This window comes from Hyperolius riggenbachi, chromosome 7, assembly GCF_040937935.1.
Source record: "Hyperolius riggenbachi isolate aHypRig1 chromosome 7, aHypRig1.pri, whole genome shotgun sequence".
Classification (NCBI taxonomy): Eukaryota; Metazoa; Chordata; class Amphibia; order Anura; family Hyperoliidae; genus Hyperolius; species Hyperolius riggenbachi.
This window is the reverse complement of record NC_090652.1, coordinates 50,160,533-50,183,517: the sequence shown is the minus strand read 5'-3', so window position 1 is coordinate 50,183,517 and position 22,985 is coordinate 50,160,533. Positions and strand designations below refer to the sequence as shown.

The 22,985-nt window shown below is 44.9% G+C and overlaps 1 protein-coding gene across 1 annotated transcript; it reads left to right on the top strand.

The window, feature by feature from the left end:
- The first annotated feature begins 1,105 nt into the window (after nucleotides 1-1,105).
- On the top strand, nucleotides 1,106-21,056 carry LOC137525514 (uncharacterized). Its single transcript, XM_068246639.1, has 5 exons — nucleotides 1,106-1,151; nucleotides 5,854-6,199; nucleotides 6,756-6,876; nucleotides 7,736-7,809; nucleotides 20,507-21,056. Exons 2-5 carry the CDS (start codon nucleotides 5,872-5,874, stop codon nucleotides 20,875-20,877), a joined length of 894 nt encoding a protein of 297 aa, XP_068102740.1. The 5' UTR covers nucleotides 1,106-1,151; nucleotides 5,854-5,871; the 3' UTR covers nucleotides 20,878-21,056.
- The last annotated feature ends 1,929 nt before the right edge of the window (nucleotides 21,057-22,985 follow it).

Below are 22,985 nucleotides of genomic sequence, written 5' to 3'. Positions count from 1 at the left end.
ATTAAATGGTTAAGAAAAACAGAAAAAAATCATTATTTCTCAGTTTTCGGCCATTATAGCTTTAAAATAATACATGCTACCATAATTAAAACCCATGTATTTTATTTGCTCATTTGTCCCCGTTTTTACACCATTTAAAATATGTCTCTATCACAATGTATGGCGCCAATATTTTATTTGGAAATAAAGGTGCATTTTTCAGTTTTGTTTCCATCACTATTTACAAGCTTATCATTTAAAAAATGTTCGTCATATACCCTCTTCACATGCATATTTTGTTCAGACTCCTAGGTAAGTATTTGTTTTTTTTTGTTAATTGTAATTTTTTTTTAATTAAAAATTTTATTTAGGTAATTTTTGGTCTGGGATATAAACAGTTAATTTTAAATGTAATATTGTGGGTTTATTGCATTAAAAAATGTATGTAGATGTAGTTTTACTATTTGGCCACAAGTGAGATTTTTTTTCTTAGCCCTGGAAGCATACTGATCGCTTCCAGGAAGCATATAGAGGATGGAAAACTTTTTTTATGTCAGAAAGACCACGGCCTCTGATGAGAAGCCGTCGGTTTTTCTGCCAGGGACTTAGATCAATGAATGGGAACAATGTTCCCATTCATTGATCTCCAGGCTACTGGGGATGGCACGTGAACGCGCGTGCGCGATCACGCACGGGAGCGCACGGGAGCGCGCATCAGCACAGCAGCAGCCACCTGGACACCTGGACAAGAGGATCACGTCCAGGCTGCATACTTGGTTAAAAATGTAGATTGGATCTGCAGGTGGCAGCACCACTGCAGGCCAAAAATGCAGAGCAGCTGGCTGTGATCTACTAATGTTCTCTATCCGTGCCCCACTATTGTATAGGCTGTGCAGGATGCAGATGTTGACCTAATCAGTAGCAGAAGTCAGCGGAGCCTGCTGTAAACTCCTTCAGCTGGGCTGCCGTAGGTAAGAAAATCGACTTTCTCGTACTGCTTTTTTTTTTTTTTTTTTTTTTTTTTGCAGACTCCCAACACCGGAAAGGTAGTTTTAGAGTTCTGAGGGGAACATGATGCGCATGTTTGTTTCACTTTCACTAAGATATCAGTAAAGCATGAATAACATCTCTTCAGTTTCCTCTCTGGAGGCCTCTAGTGAGCACAGGAGTGGGTGAGTGAACCGCTATACAAGACAAACACTGACTGCTTGTACTTTGTAGAGTAATATACGTGAATTAAGCTTTGCTTGAGAATGAGAAAATCTAACATTCTTTTATTAAGGTTTGATGACAAGTATTTTGCAGTTATAAAACACTTTAGAGACAACATAGTCATGTCATGGACTGTCTGCAGAGGAACTCACAATCTATGCTTTGCCATGGTCATAGTTTAACCAGATCCGGACCGACACAGTTGAAATCTACGTCCTGCAGGTGGCAACGCGGATGTGACAGGATATAGACTTCAAACATCTTCACTGCACGGTTCCGCCGCTCCTGCCGATCGCGCCACTGTTTCCTCCCCACAGATCACTCGTCCTGCCGTCTCTATGATGGCAGAGCTCTGTGAACTGATCAGGCGCCATTTTCATTGGCTCCTGGCCCTGTCATCACTGTACGCCAATCCCATTGGCATAGCGTGGTGCGCCGGTCAGGAGCTGCTTTCATTGGCTATTGACCCTGTCAATCAATGTAAGCCTTACACTTATTGACAGGGTCAATAGCCAATGAAAGCAGCTCCTGACCGGCGCACAACGTTATGCCGTCATAGAGACGGCAGAGAGAGGGACCTGTGGCGATGTACGAGCAGGGGGGGGCGGCGGATTATTGCGACGATTCGTCGGTATTCATCAATAAGTGCCGTTTTACAGTACCAGCAGTCTCTGGTCCTTAAAAAGGAGCTGTCAGTCATACTATCTCAGAAGAAAACACATATATAAGCAGATAAATACTTGCTCTACTTACATAACATATGTATTATACTGTCCATGTTTTGATTTTAGTGATTTTTCTACAGTAAAAAAAGAGAAAATCTTTCTTAGCATTTCTCATTTTAACTGTGGCTATTTTGAAGCCAATCGTGATATTATTTCCTCCCTTACTCTCCTCTGCCTGATTTGCCCGCCCTTCACTATAGCAAATGCATTGTCTCAGCATGAGAAATATTGACCAATCAGAGAGGAACAGAGGTGTAACAGGGGAAAAAGGCGGGAAAGAGGCTTCAGCCAATCAGGCTGCATTAGTTAAGTCTGAGGGGATGTAGAGAAGCAAAAGAGGATAACCCAGCATGCCCGGCAGCTTCCTTTTTGTGTACCAAATAAGAGTCCGGTAAACTGGGGAATGATCATTTATCAACAAGAAAAGTAATAGGGATTTTAACTTTTGGATTGCCTGGTTAGCATCCTTATTACTTGTTTACCAGATAAAAATAAAGAATAGATTTTTTATTTTATGCCTGACAGTTACACTGTAGGGGGCAGAGACTGTTGGTATGGGAGTAGTTCATGGAAATGTCCTAAAGGTTACTATGCTGTGGCTTATTTTTTAGAGTAGAGATGAAGTTGGTTGCTCTTGCCAATTTTTTTCTCCAGTGTTCTTTCCACCAATTTTATTGATTTTTTTGTAACTTGCATCATTAAGCTCCCTTCGTGTGCTATTTTTCTTTTCTTATTTGACTTTGGGCTGTCACACATTCTTTGTTTGCTTCTGCACGAGCAATGAGCTTTTATAGCAGGGCACATGGGAGTGACTCTAAGCTCGTGCCAACCATTATATTTGCGGTAGAAACTTTACACCACATTACTACCAAATCAAAGGCTACCCATATAATAAAATAACATTTACCACCCACTCAAATCTTCTCATGATTCTTTAAACATCAACTTCCTGAATTCTCATATTTATTTATGGGAACACGAATCTGCTGACATGTTTACATGTCACTTTATGTCTAACCTATTGACCCACCTCATTTTTACTAGCTACACTCCATATTAGCCATATAACCTCAAGTTGGGTACACACCTAAATTTAAACACACACACACACCTTCCACCTCAGTGCTTGCCATAGGTGCTATTTTCCCTGGATGTGCCAGGTTTTGATACTGGCCCTCTAAAAACTTTGAAGACAAGAAATGTCACACAAGTCTCAGGACTCTTGTTTGTTCTGATCTGACTTGTTTTTGATGTCAGATAATTGCTGGTGGTTTACCCATGGGCTCCTCAGGAAGGGCTGTGGTGAGCAATTTCCTCCTACCCACTTTGCAGGGAACTCAGTTGAGACTGCACATCTGGTGTCTGCTGTACCTGGCTTTCACAACTTCAGCACTCATATTTCTACACACAATATACATCAGTAATTCATATGCTGCCCATACACGGTACAATAACAATGTTTGATTTTCCCATTTATTCGACCAAAACGATCAAACAGAAACTTTTCCACTCAAGAAAAACAAACGATTATCCCATTATTTTAAATAATAATCCAATCAGACATATTTATATCCTATCTAACCGAACAATCGAACAAAATTATCTAATCGTAAATTTTTTTTTATCATTTATGGGCACTGTAAGGCATATCTGTATTGACTAGAACAGGCATGGGCAAACTTGGCCCTCCAGCTGTTACGGAACTACAATTCCCACAATGCATTTGCCTTTATGAGTCATGACTGTGGCTGTCAGACTCCTGCAATGCATTGTGGGACTTGTAGTTCCGTAACAACTGGAGGGCCAAGTTTGCCCATGCCTGGACTAGATGGAGGTTAGCAACACTCAATGGCAGCTAGAAGCACAGTGTAGGATCCTATCTTATTGAAGTGACCCTGAAATGATGTTTAAAATAAAGTAGGATCATCCACCAGGCAACCTAGGCAGGTACTTGAGGCCTAGTAGGTGTCAAGGGGCACACCTGCCACCTTATTTGACCTCTCTCCACTTCAGCTTACCTAAAGGACCACAAGAGTGACCCATAACTACTACCTTGCCTATGTCCCCATTACATCTTAGTCCATCTATTGTTTAAAGTACATCTGTAACGAAAAAAACAGCCCCTATGGGGTACTTACCTCGGAAGGGGGAAGCCTCAGGATCCTAATGAGGCTTCCCCATCCTCTTTAGCCTCGGGGATTCACCGCTGGCTCCCCCGAAAATCCTCTGTGAAGCACTGTGCAGGCTTATCTATGCACGGCAACCTTCACCTTCAGGACTCCAGTTGCAGGCGCAGTAGAAGCTTTCCGATCACGAGTGACCTGCGCAGTATAGAGCACCCAATGGAGCCCAGCGATTTCTGCCAGAGCCTGATCGAAAAGCTTCTACTGCGCCTGCGCTGGAGCCCAAAAAATAAATATTGCTGCACGTGGAGCTCGGGGGCTGTCAGCACTGGATCCAGGAGGCTGAAGAGGGAGGGGAAGCCTCATCGGGATCCAGAGTTTTCCCCCTCCTGAGGTAAGTACCCAGGGGGGCTTTTTTTCACTACAGATTTATTTTAACATGATGAGAAAAATGTGTATGAACAGCACCAATTTAGAATTTGCCTGTGCCAATGCAAAGAGATATGATGAATGTTCACCCGTGTCTGTGTGGGTTTCCCCCGGGCACTCAAGTTTTCTCCCACATCCTAAAAACATACAGATAAGTTCATTATCTTCTCCCTTATCTAGACTATGATAGACACATGACTACCATAGGGATTAGATTGTGAGCACTCTGAGGGACAATTTAGTCATAAGACTATGTACTCTTGAAGAGACACCGCTCAAACTTCCCCAACTTCACAAAGCTTGCAAACTCCGGGTAGTAGAAAAGTCCAAATGTTTTATTGACAGGACAACTGTAAAATGTCCTTGTTCTTCTTTAAAACTCCCATAGGCTCCCCTATGGTAATGAACTTAGCGAAGTTCAATTTGTATTCAAGAGTGTGGTCATTGGACAGAGGAACATAATTGCTCCTGGAGCTCGTGTAGATCTTCTGCCTTTTAATCCTCAGCATCCAAAACCACAATGGCCCCACCCTTGTCAGCATTCTTGATGGCTATATGTGATCTGGCCCTAAGGCCTTAAAGTGTGCTGACCTTAGCAGGGCCTTAAATAAAACTTTTGGACTTCTCTACTAGCTGGAGTGTACGGGCTTTGTTCAAATACATTTTCCTGGCAACCTGGTGCCCAGCAACCCCCAGTTGAGTTGGGGAATGTCTCCTCACATTTTTGGTATGTCTCTTGCATATACACGGCTCCCTCACCAGTCCTGCAAGTTTTACACATGCAAACAATTCAGGACAGTATTTTGTTGTCATGTCTCAAAAAATAACCAGAAGCCAAGCGACTCTTTCACCTCCAGCAATGGAATTCTCCCTGCAGGTGCCCCTGCAAACACATGACAGGCAATTCTTGTCCCCCGGGCCTTTGTGACTATCCCCCCAAACCATGTGAATATCCCTCCTCATCACTTGGGATCTAATTCTGCTGCCATTGGCCCACTTCAGAGCGCACCATGCCCTCTAGTCCGTCTTACCTACTGCAGAGTTGTTGTGCCGCCCCCCCCCCCCCCTTCACGTCCCCCGTAATACGGAGAATATCTTCAATGCCACCAGATATTTCAGACATGTGCATGCTGGTGACATGAACAGCATTTCAGGTAGTGGAAAGAGTGACCTGTCCGGTCAGACGGGCTGATACATACAGAAAATTGTACACTATACATCTCTGCAGAAGGTGTTGACGATACATAAATTCTAAATAATAACCCAGCAAGAACATACCTCTGTGCTTACCTTAGGTAGCTTTGCCTCAGGTCAGGTGTCCTTTAACTCATGCTGCAAAGTGTCAATGGATAACTCGCTGTCTTTATTTCATTTTTCAAATTGAGCTTTTAAAATCCGAAGAGATGGCGGCTCTTCATACCCTTAAAGAGAAGATCTTGAACTTCACGCTGGAAGGCTCAGAGATAGGAGCTCGCGGCTACGATCGGGTCTTGTTCCAGGTCTGTGGGTATGCTGGAAATGGCAAATCATCTTTTATCAACTCGCTTATCTATTCCCTACGTGGAGGAAGATATAATCACAGAGCTTCTGTGTCATCTGCTACTGAAAGTCAGGGAGGTTGTACCATGAGGAGAAATTCCTACCCACTCACCGACACCATCACTCTGGTGGATAATCGTGGCTTCTCAAAATCAGATGAGAATGAGATGGAGGAAGTGTACGCTCAGCTTAGTGAGTAATATTTTACACTATACACTGTATTTTTGCCTTTAAAGGATACCTGTAGCCACCAAAAAAACAAAAGATAAATACTATCCTAAAAAGAGAGAAGGCTGTGGACCCCTTGGAACCTTCCTGATACTACCTGCATTCCCTCATTCCACCATAAGGCTGCAGTGATCCAAATTTATTATTGAAGAAGCTTTTGGGTCTCTTCTGAAGTACTCAGGGCTCCAAGTACTTCCAAAGATGGGCAGCTCCTTACTGCACACATGTGAGCAGGGACTTGTGCATGCGCAGTACAAACTCTCTGCATACGAACTTCTCAGAGACCTAAAAATTTCTGAAGCCTTCCAAGGAGACCAGAAAATGCAGCTGGAGGAAAATCTGAACAGCGCCCAGCAGGGGAACGAGGAGACCAAAAGAGGATCCAGAGCCTTCCCTCTTCTTAGGCGAGTATGTAACGTTTTTTGTTTTTTTTTGTAGTGGCTACAGGTATCCGTTAATTACTACACACCAATGGTAGATTTAGTGGCTGAAATACATTTTTACATCCATGTTGCATTAGGTCATCTGCAGCCTCTGGATGAAAACGTGATCTGGGAAACGTCTTTTGCTGAGAGAATGAAGTCTGTGATCAAAGTAAAACCTGAATTCAAAGATCTTCTAATACCAATACTAGTCCACAGGTAAATTTCCTATTATGGTCTGTAGAGGTCACTGTAAAATGGTGTACAAACAAATCAAGTTTTCTTCTCTTTTTTTTCATTCTGTCTCTTTTCACTACACTTAAAAAGGAAGGAGTGTTTTTTTACTTAGTTGGAATTAGGGCCCGTTTCCACTAGAGTGAATCTGCATGCAGATTCGCATAACCAATATAAATCAATGGGCCTGTTTCCACTTGTCAGAAATTCTGTGCGGTGAACTGTGCAGAAAAAAATCTGCACAGCAGAGCCATCAGAATTCGCACACCGCAAGGCTAGTGTGCGATTCGCCTGTAATGTATTTACTAGGAAATTTGCATGCGTTTTTGCTATGCAAATTTTCCACGCAAATTTGCGTACGTTTTCACTTAAAATCAGTGTAAAAGCACACAGGCACTGACATGGTTAAATTTGCATACTTCCAAACAAATGCGAATTTTTTAGTTTTGCGTTAAAATTCTCATACAAACACATACGAATTTGCATCTGCATGCAACTGAATCACAACTGGAAACTGACCCTTACTATGGCCTCAATTCACTAAGCATTATCACATTCGGTAATGAAGAGAACAGTTGATTTTACCGATAACCTTGCCAAATGCCAATTCACTAAGCCTATTACTGCATTGAAAAGTAAAATAACTAGTTAGGTAAATTACTGACTTGTGTGGTAAATACTTCAAGAAATTGCAATTCATAAAGATTAATGCATTCGGTAAATGAGTGATGAGCGTAATGAACTAATTACAAATACCCGAAATTTAGTGAAATTTGCAAAATGACGATTGTGGACGTATTCGGAAATTTGCAATTTTTTTCTGTGTGCTTTGTTTTTATTTCAGTGCAGAACTGAAGCTGTATGAGGACGGAGGAAAGAGAATGAGAGACTTTCTAACAACAGCTAAGAAGCTTACAGGTAATTATGCCCCATATTGAACTATGCATGCAACTCACCCTGATATCTCACGTCACAGTGGCATTTATCTCCACATCTGGACTCCAACACAAGGAGAGATCATTCCTGCTTCAGAACTCCACCATAGTGACAGCCAGGACCTTCCTACCCTGGAACCCACCATAGTGATTATATATCACATCTCGGGCCCCACCATAGTGATAACATCTCCTACCCCTTGGGACCATGCTCTAATGACAGCACTTCCCAAGTTAGGATCCCACAGCTGTGACAGCACCTTCACCCTTCGAGCCTTCATCCAAATAACATAACTTGCCCACCAATGCGGAACCCCACCATAGTGACATATCATCTCCACCTCAGAACCCCACCATACTGACTGCAACTCTTTACCTCGGAATCCCAGCATCTCTCCATTTGGGGCCACCACTGTAATGACAGCACCTCAGTCCTTGGTACCCCGCCCTAATGACTGCATTTTTCCCAACCGTCTTGAAATCCTAAAAAAAAGCACATGCCCTTTCTGCCCGAGATTCCACCATGGCGATAGCATTCCTCCCAACTTTTTGAGATAAGAAAGAGGGACAATTAAGCCACACCCTGTGACACCCCCTGATCACGCCCCCGGCACACCCCTAGTCACGCATACCATAAAGATTTCATAGGAAAAACATGTTGTTTTATAATTCAAACCGAGTCAAGTAAACACATTTTTCAGTAGAAAAATACATATATTTACATAGATTTGTATATCAGTCCCGATAAAAGGACAAATGAGGAGGGAAGAGGGACAGGGTTCCCAAACAAGGACTGTCCCTCCGAAAGAGGGATGGTTGGGAGCTATGGCAGTAGAATTCCCCCCCCCCCCCCCATAGGAACCTCACCATAGTGATTGCACATCTTAGGATCTGGTGGTAGTGACAGCCTCTTATAATTTGGGGTCCCACTAGCTATAAGCCCATCCCACCCCCCCACCCCCGACACACATGCACACACACTCTGCAAAACCAGGAGTGTCGTAAAAAGGGGGACGTTTTTTGCATATTTTGTTTTTGTCTATGTCCCCTTTAGAGGCATCCTTCCTCACTTCCTATACATGGGACCTACATAAACCTACCTGGATTTCTGATGAATCTCTGTCAACCTAGTGACAAAAAAAAGCAGATTAAAAACTTAACTATGGTTCTTATTTTCTCTTCTTGTAAAAATAAATGCTTTATTTGTTCTTAATTACAAAAATATTGCGCTACAGTCCACAAAGTTCTATAAACATCAAATGTCACCCGTTACTTGGATCGCTGCAGGGAATCCAATGATCACTGTGATAGTTCAATATTACTGCTGCACTCTCCAGAACCTGTAACACACATAGAAGCTCCACATAGCGTAATAACGTTCAGTAAAATCTTCATATGAAAGTACACCGCTTAAGTGCCTGTGTGTCTCGTGACTCCCCAAAAGGCCACTCTCCTGTGTGCACCCTCGTCCCCTCTCACTAAATGCTCACCAGATATGAGCCACCTCAGCTTCCAGGTGGGTCTTTAGTTTTGCTCATATACAGCTCACTGATATTCCTGGTTCTGCAACAAAAGATAATCTCCACATTGGGTAATAATGTCCGTACTTCAATGAAATCAGTGCATTTAAAACCTCTGTGCTCTCGTGATCACACTCTGTGCTTGTGCCAATCCCAAGACACCTACATTCAAAACCACTCATTAGATATGGCCCACCTCTATAAGCAGGTGGATCATGCGTGTGTGATTGCTCCAAGTCAAAAGCCACGAGACTTGCCACTAGAACTCTTGAGGTTTCTTTTAATCCAGTTAAAATATCTCAATAAAAAAACATAAAATGCCACATAGCGTAATAATGTGAAAAACCGCCTCTGGGCGCAATTAGAATCACACTTACGCGTCCCGGAGTGTATTCAGCATTTAACAAGCACCATGCCAATGCCCATCCGCTGGACTGCAGAGTGTGGGGTGGATGTCCGCGTTATGCCGCTGTTAATCCTCCCTTCAGCTGACATTTCGGGGAAAATCGTAATTAATTTTGCTTGTAATTGTAATATTTTATTATTTCGTGTAATTTTTTGCTTACTTTTTTGGCATAATTTAGCATAATTTTGTGCCGACTTTAGCAGTTAATAGTGTTATAAACTGTTCTTATCACCTTGCTTCGACACCATCGTCTCACAGACTGTGAGATCACTTGACTCTCCACACAGCAAACAGGAGATAGACTTTCTCAGGCTTCTTCAATGTTTACGTTATTTATTCAAGTCACAGAAAGACAGATAGATACAGTCATCATATCCTAGCTATGCCAATCTTCATGTTGCGTTACAAGCTCGTGATGAGACTCCCTGCTGAAGTCTATCAGGTACCTTCTTCCTAACTACGTTACACTAAACTACATATGTACAGCATACATTATATCAGATTACAGAAAGGAAGAACATGCTTAGAAGTCGTCCCAGTCAGCCTTGCTAGCTAGTGCGGAAGGAAGAAGCAGAAGTGAGCGCTCATAGCTCCCTCAGCCTTTAATACCGACTAGGAAAGAGTTAAATATGACATCATCTTCGCCACCCCCTAGACCAGATTATTGGTGGACCCACTCGTGGTGTCATCATACACACCTACTTGATTAATAATCAATGAGGCATTTGACCCATATGCAGGAACGTGGATGTTTAGTAAATATGGCCAATGTTTTCTGTTCCTGTGGTGTAGTGTTAAGGTCAGAGTAGTCCGATGGCCTTCTTTTAGGAACATGTTCTCAGTATCTGCATGTATCCTCTGCTACACGCAGACCCTGAGATGCCTCTGCCTGCATCACAAAACCTCTATTTATTTTAAAGGCATACACTGCGGACAAGCCTTTTACATAAAACTCAGGCCAAGTAACTGAGGCCTACTTAAATTATAACAATCCCCCCTAAAACGGCTTGACCCGCAGATCCCAGCGTCTGAACCTCCCAGTACCTGGTTTCTTTTCTTTTATGTTTCACTTTTCGATGTTCGTGCTCACACAACTTCTCTGCTCTAGGCGATTACCCCTGGAAGAGAGAGAGCAAGACCTCTTGGTCTTCCTGTAACCAGGCTCTCTGGGGAGGCCCTACTTCTAAGTCCCTCTATACCACATGCTCAGCATTTGCGTCACTTACGTATCACTCACAAACTTTCATGACCACAGAAAAGTGAAACTCGTTTGGTTGTTACTCAAGGGAGCAGTGCCAGGTGCCTTCTAAAAGAACGCCTTTATACAATCAGCTCCATCACAGGTACTACTAACCCTATACCCGTAACCCTGTATATCCCTTAATTTGAAAATATCGGTTCAGGAGATTGTTTATGAGGCACCAATCTCTGGACCAGGTTAATTTGTTTTACGTAATTTTAACACGCAACCTCACCTGGATAATGATGCCTAAAGTTGTCATCCCCATCCAGACGACCAGTGGGTGTAGAAAGAACTTTGGAACTGCAGAGGCCCAGTCCGAGTGTCCCTGGAACATCACCGGAACCCTTGTCCACCAGGTCAGACTGGCACTCACCTGCTCATTTTTGTGTTCTACCTCGTTAAGATCACCTGTATCATGGTGAAATCTTACCTCTAACTTAGTGTACTGTTTGTTTAACCTTTGTAACAAAATGTGGTCGTCTTGGATCAAACCCTGTTCCCCTTTGTCCCATGTCGTGTTCTCTTTCAGGACGGGAACTACCCGTGAAACTTTGCACTTTAGAGTTCTCTTAACAATTTGAGAAACAACGTCATCCAACCTGGATGACTGGATCCATATGGGATCTCCGCTCCCACAATATGTTCCCCTTGGAAAATCTCCCTTATCGGAACAATTATGAGAATATACCTTGAATGTATCATTAGACCTTATGTTAAAAAACCAAACCTTTCCTTCAGCCACCGGAACTATCGGTTGGGCTTCAGGGTGGATCTTTTGAATGGTATCCTCGCATTCTGCGTTCTTGAGCCTGCAGGCTTCTTCACTAAATTTGACTTGCCCCGGCCAACGCAGGTACTTCTGCAAGAATTGCCCGCATGAGGACAACTCGACTTGCTTCACCTCCCCGTCTAGCACCAAAAAAGGTTGACCTCTCAGGTCCTGGTGTGAGACACGGGTTGAGGTGGGAACCAAGGAAGTGGCGGTGCCTAAAGGAATCTTGCACCGTTTCCCTTTGTTCACCCAAACATCTCGAAGCTGCCATGCAAAAGATCCTTCTCCAGAAAAATTAATATATCTCCCCTTGTCCAATCTCAGTTGGACAGGATCGTTAAGCATCTCCCTGACAAAATATGCCCCCAACCGTCCTGATTGGACCTCTTCCCCCCTTACGTCCTGAGGCACAATATGTACCTGAGGTCGGGAAGACCTCTGCAATCTTTCAATTAAGAGTACCTCTTCACTTACCCACCTAGCATGAGGATAAGCGACTGCATATGGACTGTGTAATATCGTCCCCTGTGGTGACCCGTGTGGTGTGAATGGGGTTCCCTGTGTTGGCTTTCCCTCCCCCGGGACCGCTCTCCCCACCCTCTTTGTCACTTGGAAATGTGGCTTGATCTCGATTTTTACTTCTTGTTTCGAGAACCACCCACCCTCGGCTTTCCAGCCTTTACGTGTGTATAGTTGTTTCAGAGGCACTCTCTGTTGGTAGCTCCAGAGTGTGATGTTGTCCCCCGCGTCTCTCCGGCAGGAGAATTGACGCCTCCTACTTGTTCCTCTCCAATCTGGAACCATCTCACTCTGCATAACCAAGACAAGGTACCCCTGAATCACACACTCCACCTTTTGCACGTACCCATTGTACTGCAATGTACCTTTTAACAAACCTTTGGATCGGTGCGTCGATTCTGGGAGTGTGACCTTCAATAGCAGATTTACACTGCCTTTCCAGTCACCCTGCCAGCACACCTGACCTTTCAGACCTTTCACCCACATTGTGCCATGAAATTTGTTTTCTCCTGGCACAAGTGCTCTTTTCCTCCATCCCTGCTTGGTCCATCTGTGCCAATCAGAGGGAGGTGTGAAAGGATCAGTACCTCTGTCACCCAACATCAACATGTTTGGGCCTTGCATTCTCATTAACTCCTTATTATACATGAGAATGTCCTCTCTTCGTTCTCCTAGGACGAAATGGCAACCTAGGATCACCATCAGCACGGTACTCTTCATTATAAAAGCACCACCTTGGGAAAGAAAAACATTAGCAATTTGCACTATGCTTTGCTCAGTCAGTTTTTTCAGACGTTTTCCGATCTCAGGAACCTCGGTTTTTAGTCTTTTTCCAATTTCAGGAATCTCGAGTTTTAGTCTCATTCCAATTTCAGGAATCTTGTGTTTCTCCAAACTTAGATTTACATCTGGAACCTTTCGCTTATCCGACTGACATCTCCAGCTTTGCTGCCAGCACTGCAGCTGTCTCGAGTCCATATTGCCCAACTCCTGAAATCAAAATACAAACAAATCAATTCTTATTAATGATTTGGGATTGTCCCTGCGGCTTGTACTCTTTACACTTTAAATTGATCAATATATACCGTAATTGATCTCGTTGCTTTATGGTTCTCATGAACTCTGTTTACTCTTATTGGTAGATTGGAGTTAAACTTCACCCCCCTACCTCAGTACTATCCTCAGTACTTACCTGTTTAAAATATGCTCCCGCGGACTTCACCTCTGGAAGCTCTCACCTCATTGCAGCTCACTCAACATCCCCCCCTATCTGTCCATGCGCGGCCGTCGCATGCACAGATTACGGATGCCACACCTGTTGCTGCTTTGCAGGTGAGCCTGCAATGCTCTTACTCATTTTCGCATTAACTTATCTAGAACTTCATCGCGATACCCGCTCTGCTAGAAATTCTATGTGTTGTACCCTCTGATCAATGTTTGCCGTGCCACTATCTAAACCGCAAAAAAAAAAAAAAAAAAAAAGAGCAGGTTCTAAAAAATGGCTGCCTCCCTGTAGGAAGGAGCATTTAACACTTAAACTACCCAGGGTGCAGGGCTAAGCATACCAGCGTCACATGCCTGTATGCAGATCCCTGACTGCCCACGTGGTAGGTAGTCACATGGCAAACACCGTACTGATACACTGTCACTCTGTACATGGCAATTCTTTCATTTGTATAATTGCCCCATGAACTGCTGTCAGTTCTTGTTCTTTGTGCTACAATTGATAGGAGCTGGAAAAAAACATATTTGACCAACAGAGGCGTAGCTAGGGTTTTCAGCGCCCGGGGACAAAGACTATTAATGCGCCCCCCAAAGTCAAGGTTGCGCCGCGGCAAAAAGGGGCGTGGTCACATAATAAATGTGGGCGTGGTTATGGGTGGAGCCAAATGTATATGGAGGTTAGCAGGCTCACGCTCACCCACCCTCCCTCAGGATGTACCTTCCAGCATGTTCCAAGACAAATTCAGCAATCATGAGCCCCCCCCATCAAGACAAATTCAGCAATCATGAGACGCCCAACATAACCAACTCAGCAATCATGAGGCCCCCAACAAGACAAATTTAGCAATCATGAGGCCCCCAACAAGACAAATTCAGCAATCATGAGGCCCCCAACAAGACAAATTCAGCGATCTTGAGGCCCCCAACAAATCATGAGGCCCCCAACAAGACAAATTCAGTAACCATGAGGCCCCCAACAAGACAAATTCAGCAGTCATGAGTCACATAAATAGACAGCATTTCACATAAATAGGTAGAATGCCCCCTTAATATGGTAGACACCTCTCACCTGGCAGCAGTTCTCCAAAATACATTCAATCTGACGTGGTTCCCCAAAAATAGGTAGCCCCAGGTCTATAGTTGTCCCCAGAATAGGTGGCCAGCAGTATAGATGTCCCCAGAATAGGTGGCCAGCGGTATAGATGTCCCCAGAATAGGTGGCCAGCGGTATAGATGTCCCCAGAACAGGTAGCCAGGGGTAGAGATGTCCACAGAACAGGTAGCCAGGGGTATATGTGCCCAGTATATGTAGGCAGGGATATGTGTGCCCAGTATATGTAGCCAGAGGTATATGTGCCCAGTATATGTAGCCAGGGGTATATATGCCCAGTATATGTAGCCAGGAGAATAATATGTGCCCAGTATATATAGGCAGGCGTATATGTGCCCAGTATATGTAGCCAGGGGTATATATGCCCAGTCCATGTAGCCAGGGGGTATATATGCCCAGTCCATGTAGCCAGGGGGTATATATGCCCAGTATATGTAGCCAGGGGGTATATATATGCCCAGTATATGTAGCCAGGGGGTATATATGCCCAGTATATGTAGCCAGGGGGTATATATGCCCAGTAGATGTAGCCAGGGGGTATATATGCCCAGTAGATGTAGCCAGGGGTATATATGCCCAGTAGATGTAGCCAGGGGTATATATGCCCAGTAGATGTAGCCAGGGGGTATATATGCCCAGTATATGTAGCCAGGGGGTATATATGCCCAGTATATGTAGCCAGGGGGTATATATGCCCAGTATATGTAGCCAGGGGGTATATATGCCCAGTAGATGTAGCCAGGGGGTATATATGCCCAGTAGATGTAGCCAGGGGGTATATATGCCCAGTAGATGTAGCCAGGGGTATATATGCCCAGTAGATGTAGCCAGGGGTATATATGCCCAGTATATGTAGCCAGGGGGTATATATGCCCAGTATATGTAGCCAGGGGGTATATATGCCCAGTATATGTAGCCAGGGGGTATATATGCCCAGTATATGTAGCCAGGGGGTATATATGCCCAGTAGATGTAGCCAGGGGTATATATGCCCAGTAGATGTAGCCAGGGGTATATATGCCCAGTAGATGTAGCCAGGGGTATATATGCCCAGTAGATGTAGCCAGGGGGTATATATGCCCAGTAGATGTAGCCAGGGGGTATATATGCCAAGTAGATGTAGCCAGGGGTATATATGCCCAGTAGATGTAGCCAGGGGTATATATGCCCAGTAGATGTAGCCAGGGGTATATATGCCCAGTAGATGTAGCCAGGGGTATATATGCCCAGTAGATGTAGCCAGGGGTATATATGCCCAGTAGATGTAGCCAGGGGTATATATGCCCAGTAGATGTAGCTAGGGGTATATATGCCCAGTAGATGTAGCCAGGGGGTATATATGCCCAGTATATGTAGCCAGGGGTATATATGCCCAGTAGATGTAGCCAGGGGTATATATGCCCAGTAGATGTAGCCAGGGGTATATATGCCCAGTAGATGTAGCCAGGGGTATATGTGCTCAGTAGATGTAGCCAGGGGTATATGTGCCCAGTAGATGTAGCCAGGGGTATATATGCCCAGTAGATGTAGCCAGGGGTATATATGCCCAGTAGATGTAGCCAGGGGGTATATATGCCCAGTAGATGTAGCCAGGGGTATATATGCCCAGAGTAGGTAGCCAGGTGTCCCCCTCCCTGCCTCCCCAGCAGGAGGGGAGCAGCGCAGAGAAGAGGGAGAGCTGCTCTCTCTCCCTCGCTGTCCCCTCCATTAATGTCCGGGTGCTGGCAGCGGCGGCGGGCGGAACTTACCTCCGTCTCGTCGCAGCACGGATGGATCTGCCGCTACTCTGGTCTAGTCCAGACCAGAGCAGCGGCTGCGGGATCCGAACTTCCGGCCGGCGCTGGAGCGAGACGGAGGTGAGTCCCGCCCGCTGCGCCAGCACCCGGACAATAACGGAGGGGACAGCGATGGAGGGAGGGAGAGCCCTAAGGTGAGAGAAGGGGGGGAGATGGCCCCCTTCTCCACCGTCCGCATAGCTCTCCCTCTTCTCTTCTCTGCGCTGCTCCCCTCCGCAGAAAAAAAAAAAATCAGCTCAGCTGGGCGCCCTTAGGGACCCGGCGCCCGGGGGCACTTGACCTACCCCGACCCCCCCTAGCTCCGCGCCTGCATAGCTCTCCCTCTTCTCTTCTCTGCGCTGCTCCCCTCCGCAGAAAAAAAAAATCAGCTCAGCTGGGCGCCCTTAGGGACCCGGCGCCCGGGGGCACTTGACCTACCCCGACCCCCCCTAGCTCCGCGCCTGTTGACCAATCAGTGGACGAAAAAAAAACGCACAAAAAAACAGCCCCAGCCCAGCATAGACCTCTTAGTCAAGCTCTGGCCCTGTCCACGACAAAAACCGGAAAAAAACGTTACCGCTCTGAAGCAGCGGCGACGGAAACCCGGATTGGTCAACTCCCTTTTTTCCAACCTCCGGCACCCCCCTGATGCACCGTCCCCCCCTATACTCTATTGGGAACTCTTGCTGCACCACCCATTAAGGTGCCCCCCTTACAGGAATAGTCCCGTAAGCCACTCAGTACAGACACTTTCCTGACCTGCACTGCTACGTGTGTCCCTGCACCTAGCTGGGACACACTTTCTATCCGTGAGCCTGCAACTTGCTTGGCTCACGTATGCGGACACTCCCTGTGTCCAGACTTCTTCTGAGGAAATCATCTGGAAGCCAAGAAACTCAGTAGAATCACTCTACTGTCCCCACTCTGGACCCCCCTCCCACCAGCTGCTTCCGTGCACGGCGCCTTGTGCACAGCTGTGACATGGGACGTGGGATCCCCCCCAGCACATCCTCCCCCCTGCCATCGGGGCGTGCCTATCAGTGGGCACTTCCCGCCCCCTCCCCTCCTGATACATCATGCAGATGGGAGTGGCTTTCTCAGAAACCCGACGCCATGTTGAGTCATGGCATGCCAGCCAAGATGGCTGCTATCAATCTCCCGTAGCAACCTCTTAATCCTATGCACCTTCAGAAAAAAACAGTTAGAACATACATAGAACATACAAGGCATAGTATGCACACTAAATATTTCAGCATATATATTTCTCGGATACCTGCAAAACAGACACAACAGCGTGTGAAATTTCCTATCTCCTTCCCAGAAAAAAAAAACCCGCAAATCATCTTGGACATGTAGATGGAGGAAAAAAAAAACATGCACCCTCTGAAAAAACATCCTGAACAGAAGGAATTCTCCACAACTACACAGAAACTTTACTCATACCATAAACCTTTGCCTGGAATGCGGAGTGACAGAAGCTGAACAAAACTTCCAGCTGCTAGCAGATATCCGCGGACACAAACCTTAACCGTGCTTCCCCCAATCTGTAGAGAGAGGAGGTGGGAGGATGCCCTGTATTGGCCCCCCTTCCCACTAAACCTACGCTCTGCGATCCGCAAGAAAAAAACAAGAAAACCCATGACACTGAATCATGCTGAAATTACAGAAACATCACATAGCACTAACTAATAGCACTGAACTGGAACCAGCTTGCAGAACATCTCAGAAACACCCCTATGGACAGGGGAAAAAAAACATGCTGCCTCTCTTTCACTTTTCTCATTACCAGTCTCCTCTCTTTTCCCTCTCTCTCCTTCTCCTCTACTACTCGAAAGCCTTAGCCCCCCCTTATCTCTCCTGCGGGGGACACCCATATCTGGCAAACCTCCCAAACTCACGCTGGACACACGGGAGAAAGAGAAAGAACAAACAAAAACTGCACACAGCAGCCACTAGCACAACCCGAGAGAGAGAAAAAAAAAACCAATACAGGAAAACCAGTAAGAACACACACTGGAAACCTTAGAGAGAAAGCACTGCTGGAACAAACTGTCAACATGTAATACCACACACTTGCATTAGAATTAAACAAATGAAACACTATACTTGCCTGGCTCTACAGACTTGTACCGACTTCCAATCCGATCAGCTGCCGGCAAGTTTTTCCACGAGTCGATGGACCTCGGTGAGCGTTTACTGAGCGTTCTCTCAGTGGATTCTCCGGTCCCGAAGGTAACTTGCTCAAAACCTCTGCCTGGGATACCTCACCATGGAATCTAGATTGCGTGTACTTTGCAATCCAAATAAAACAGGTCCATGACTCGCCGCTGATCATCACTCGGATTGCAGTCCGTGTGTTGGCCTCTCCAGCGGCCTCCCACACACCACTTATCCTCTTGATAAGCTTTCCAGTCCGCGTCAACTCCGCTTGTGTCGCTGTGGAATATCTTGAAAACTAGATAACAGACTGACATCTGGCCCGGTCCTTGCCTGCCTTTTCTGCTAGACAGCGCAGCTGGGTTCACGGCACCACTGTTATAAACTGTTCTTATCACCTTGCTTCGACACCATCGTCTCACAGACTGTGAGATCACTTGACTCTCCACACAGCAAACAGGAGATAGACTTTCTCAGGCTTCTTCAATGTTTACGTTATTTATTTAAGTCACAGAAAGACAGATAGATACAGTCATCATATCCTAGCTATGCCAATCTTCATGTTGTGTTACAAGCTCGTGATGAGACTCCCTGCTGAAGTCTATCAGGTACCTTCTTCCTAACTACGTTACACTAAACTACCTATGTACAGCATACATTATATCAGATTACAGAAAGGAAGAACATGCTTAGAAGTCGTCCCAGTCAGCCTTGCTAGCTAGTGCGGAAGGAAGAAGCAGAAGTGAGCTCTCATAGCTCCCTCAGCCTTTAATACCGACTAGGAAAGAGTTAAATATGACATCATCTTCGCCACCCCCTAGACCAGATTATTGGTGGACCCACTCGTGGTGTCATCATACACACCTACTTGATTAATAATCAATGTGGCATTTGACCCATATGCAGGAACGTGGATGTTTAGTAAATATGGCCAATGTTTTCTGTTCCTGTGGTGTAGTGTTAAGGTCAGAGTAGTCCGATGGCCTTCTTTTAGGAACATGTTCTCAGTATCTGCGTGTATCCTCTGCTACACGCAGACCCTGAGATGCCTCTGCCTGCATCACAAAACCTCTATTTATTTTAAAGGCATACACTGCGGACAAGCCTTTTACATAAAACTCAGGCCAAGTAACTGAGGCCTACTTAAATTATAACAAATAGCAAAGCCCCCATACATGCTATTCCTACATAATTTGCTACATATTTTAAGAAGAATAGTGGGTACAAGTCAGAAAAAGAGAAAATTGATTTAAAAATGCAAAGAAAAATGGTTTTTAACCTACCCAGCATTCAATTTCCCCAGGATTTCTGTGCAAACAGTGATAAAATGTATTTTTAAAACTTTTTTTTCCCTGTAACTTGCCAAAATGTGTCAAGCAAGGGTCTAGTATACAGTGCAGGAGAGTATTGATGTGTATGCACGTTTATACTGTTCACAGCATGTTTTTTTTAAACGGACATTTCTGTCCATACCGCTAGGGAGGTTAAACTGTCATTTTTCTGAGTTTAAAAAACATTTTTTGCATTTTTTAAATCAATTTTCCCAAAAACTACAAGGTTTTTTTTTTGAAAAAATGTTTTGGTCTTGTGCCCACTATTCTTCTTTACATACGTAGCAATTTGAAGTCAATAGCATGTATGGGGGCTTTGCTATTCACTGCTAAAGTCGGCACAAAATTACGCAAAAATTATGTGAAATTTTACGGGAAATTATGAATAACATTACGAAATCAATTGAACTTACAAATCGTAAATGCATATAGCGGTAATTGCAAAAGTTTACAAGAAATTTTGCGTAATCGTTTCGTAATTAGCTGATTATGATCATCACTATTGCTTTGAGTATACCCTATATTACTCAGTATTCTGTTTGGATTATTCGATTACGAGAAGTATATGAGAGCTATTTTGTATTAATGATGATAATTTGTAACATTTTTTCCTTTTGTACAGGATGTGCACCAATTATTATTATCACCAAAAAACTCTCTGGAGATGCAGAAACGTTGGAGAAGCAGTTTAAAAAACTGGGTATGGAGAACATATTCGCAGTAGAAAATTATACTGTAGAAGATTGCACCAAAACTAAAGAGAAGGAAGAGATGTTCCTCACCATCCTCTCCACGGCCCTGGATCAGGTGGACTTCATGGTTCACATCTGGTCTTCACTTCCAGGCCCAGAAGAGGCCCATTACAACCGGATGCAGTTAGTGTTAGAAATCGCCCACAGAAACGAGATGGAAAAAAGAATAGAAGGAGAAAAAAATAAATGGCAAGAGGACCATGGCCGAAAAAACAACAAAAAACCATGCAGTCTTCAGTAGGCAAAAAAGTAGCCGTGGCATTAGGAATTGCCATATACCCAATATGAGCTTAAAGAAAACCTGAGGTGGGCAGATGGGGGGTAGATGGGACACAGAAGCATGTTCTCTGCCTCGTGACATGCATCTGTGTCCCCCCACTGAAGCTCTCTGCCCCTCCCCCCCCCCCCCACACACACACACTGCCACGCTATAGCCCCCCGAGATTAGCGACAATATTTGACTTCATCTCGGAGGTAAACATTTGGGAGAGGGATCCCCTGTTCAAAACGCCCACCAGGGGTGTTCCTACATGGTTTCCAGAGCTGCTATTGGGCAGCTCTCTCTCCCTGGCCACGCCCCCTGCCACTCCCCCACCTCCCTGCACACTGAATGAGAGAATGAAGCTCTCATGCCAACGTTGTGACCTATAGGTCACGAAAGTGAAAGTGGGCCAGTGAGGCCCACAGGAGCGGCAAGGAGCGGCGTTTTTTGCAGCTACCTGATCCGCTCAGCCCCCCGGATCAGGTAGCCTACTTTTTTTTCTTTTTTTTAGCCCACCTCGAACTCTCTTTAAATTGAAACTGACATAACACATGGTGTGAGAAGTATATATATATATATATATATATATATATATATATACCAGTCCTGCTTAGAACTTGCTAGTGATGCCTTTTTCTTTTTTTTTTCTAAGTGTTAATAATCCAGGGCTATAAATCACAGTCTCTCTGCATTCATGTGAAGTCAGACTGCAGGTTGTCCCCTCCTCTGCTGGCCGGGGCCCTCTTCATCTTTGCAGCCATGCTCCTCTCCTTGTACGAGCCTAGCTGCAGGTACCTGTGTGTTCACACCTGCACAGCAGCATGGAGCCGCTCATACACCGAGCAAGGAGAAAAAAGCTCCTTTGCACCTGATCAGTTCTGCTGCATTTGTGTATGGAGGGGAGTGCGGCCTCAAGCAATATTCAACATTAACCTCTTGAGGACCCTGGGCTTAACCCCCCCCCCCCCCCTAGTGACCAGGCCATTTTTTACAATATAGGCCACTGCACCTTTAAGGCCTCGCTGCAGGGCCATACAACTCAGCACACAAGTGATTCCATCCCCCCTTTTCTGCCCACCAACAGAGCTCTCTGTTGGTGGGCAATGATCACTCCCAGGATGTTTTTTTGTTTTTTTTTTATAAATATTTATTACATTTATTTTTAAATAAATTTGTTTATTTTTTATTTTTACAAAATCACCTCCCTCCCTCCCTCCCCCGCCAGCTTCAGCCTATGACAGCGGATTACTCTTAGATACTTACCGAGGCTCCAGCGATGTCTGGCATCCTTCCTGTACAACCTTGCAGGCTCCGAGCGGCTTTCCGGCTTCCCCAGTGCACGGAAGCCAGGCTGTCAGCTGACCTGCATCGGGTCATGTGACACGTCGGCTTCCATACACAAACACCGGAAGCCGCTAGGAGCCCACGAGGGGCTACAGGGAGACTGCCAGACATTGATGGAGGCCCGTTCATATTTTAAAGCCTGCCAGCACCCACAGATAGCCCCCCAACAGAGGTCCCTGTTATCCCCCCAGGCATGCCGGTTAGTTGAGACTTGCGGTTGCCTGAGTTCCGTATAACGGGGACTTTGCTGTATATTGTGACTGCAAATATTTTTTCTTCTATTACCTAGTATTGCACCGCTTTGCTCTGCCTAAACATGCTTGCAAGCTTTGAGGAATAATGCAAATGTCAGCTTTTCAGCCCTCTGCAATTTAAAAAGTACTAAAAAGTATGTGAAAAGGTACTGACAAAATTATTTTGAGTACTTTCTTGCTTGCTGGTGGCTTAGGCGCTCATGACCAAAAGTTCTACAGACGCTTGTATTGACCTGAGGAAGCGGGCTAAGACCCGTGAAATGTGTTGTCCACTGTGAAAATAATGTAATGAATAAAATTGCTTATTTTATTTTACAATATTCATTTATTAGTAGTAGAAAACAAGCCAGCACCATCCAGGATAATCTTCATGCTCTTTAATTGTAGTGATACATTACAGCAAATAATTGCGACGTTTCGAGGTGTATACCTCTTTCTCAAGCTAATGCTGAATGTCAAATGCAATGAACACATTACCAAATACATTTA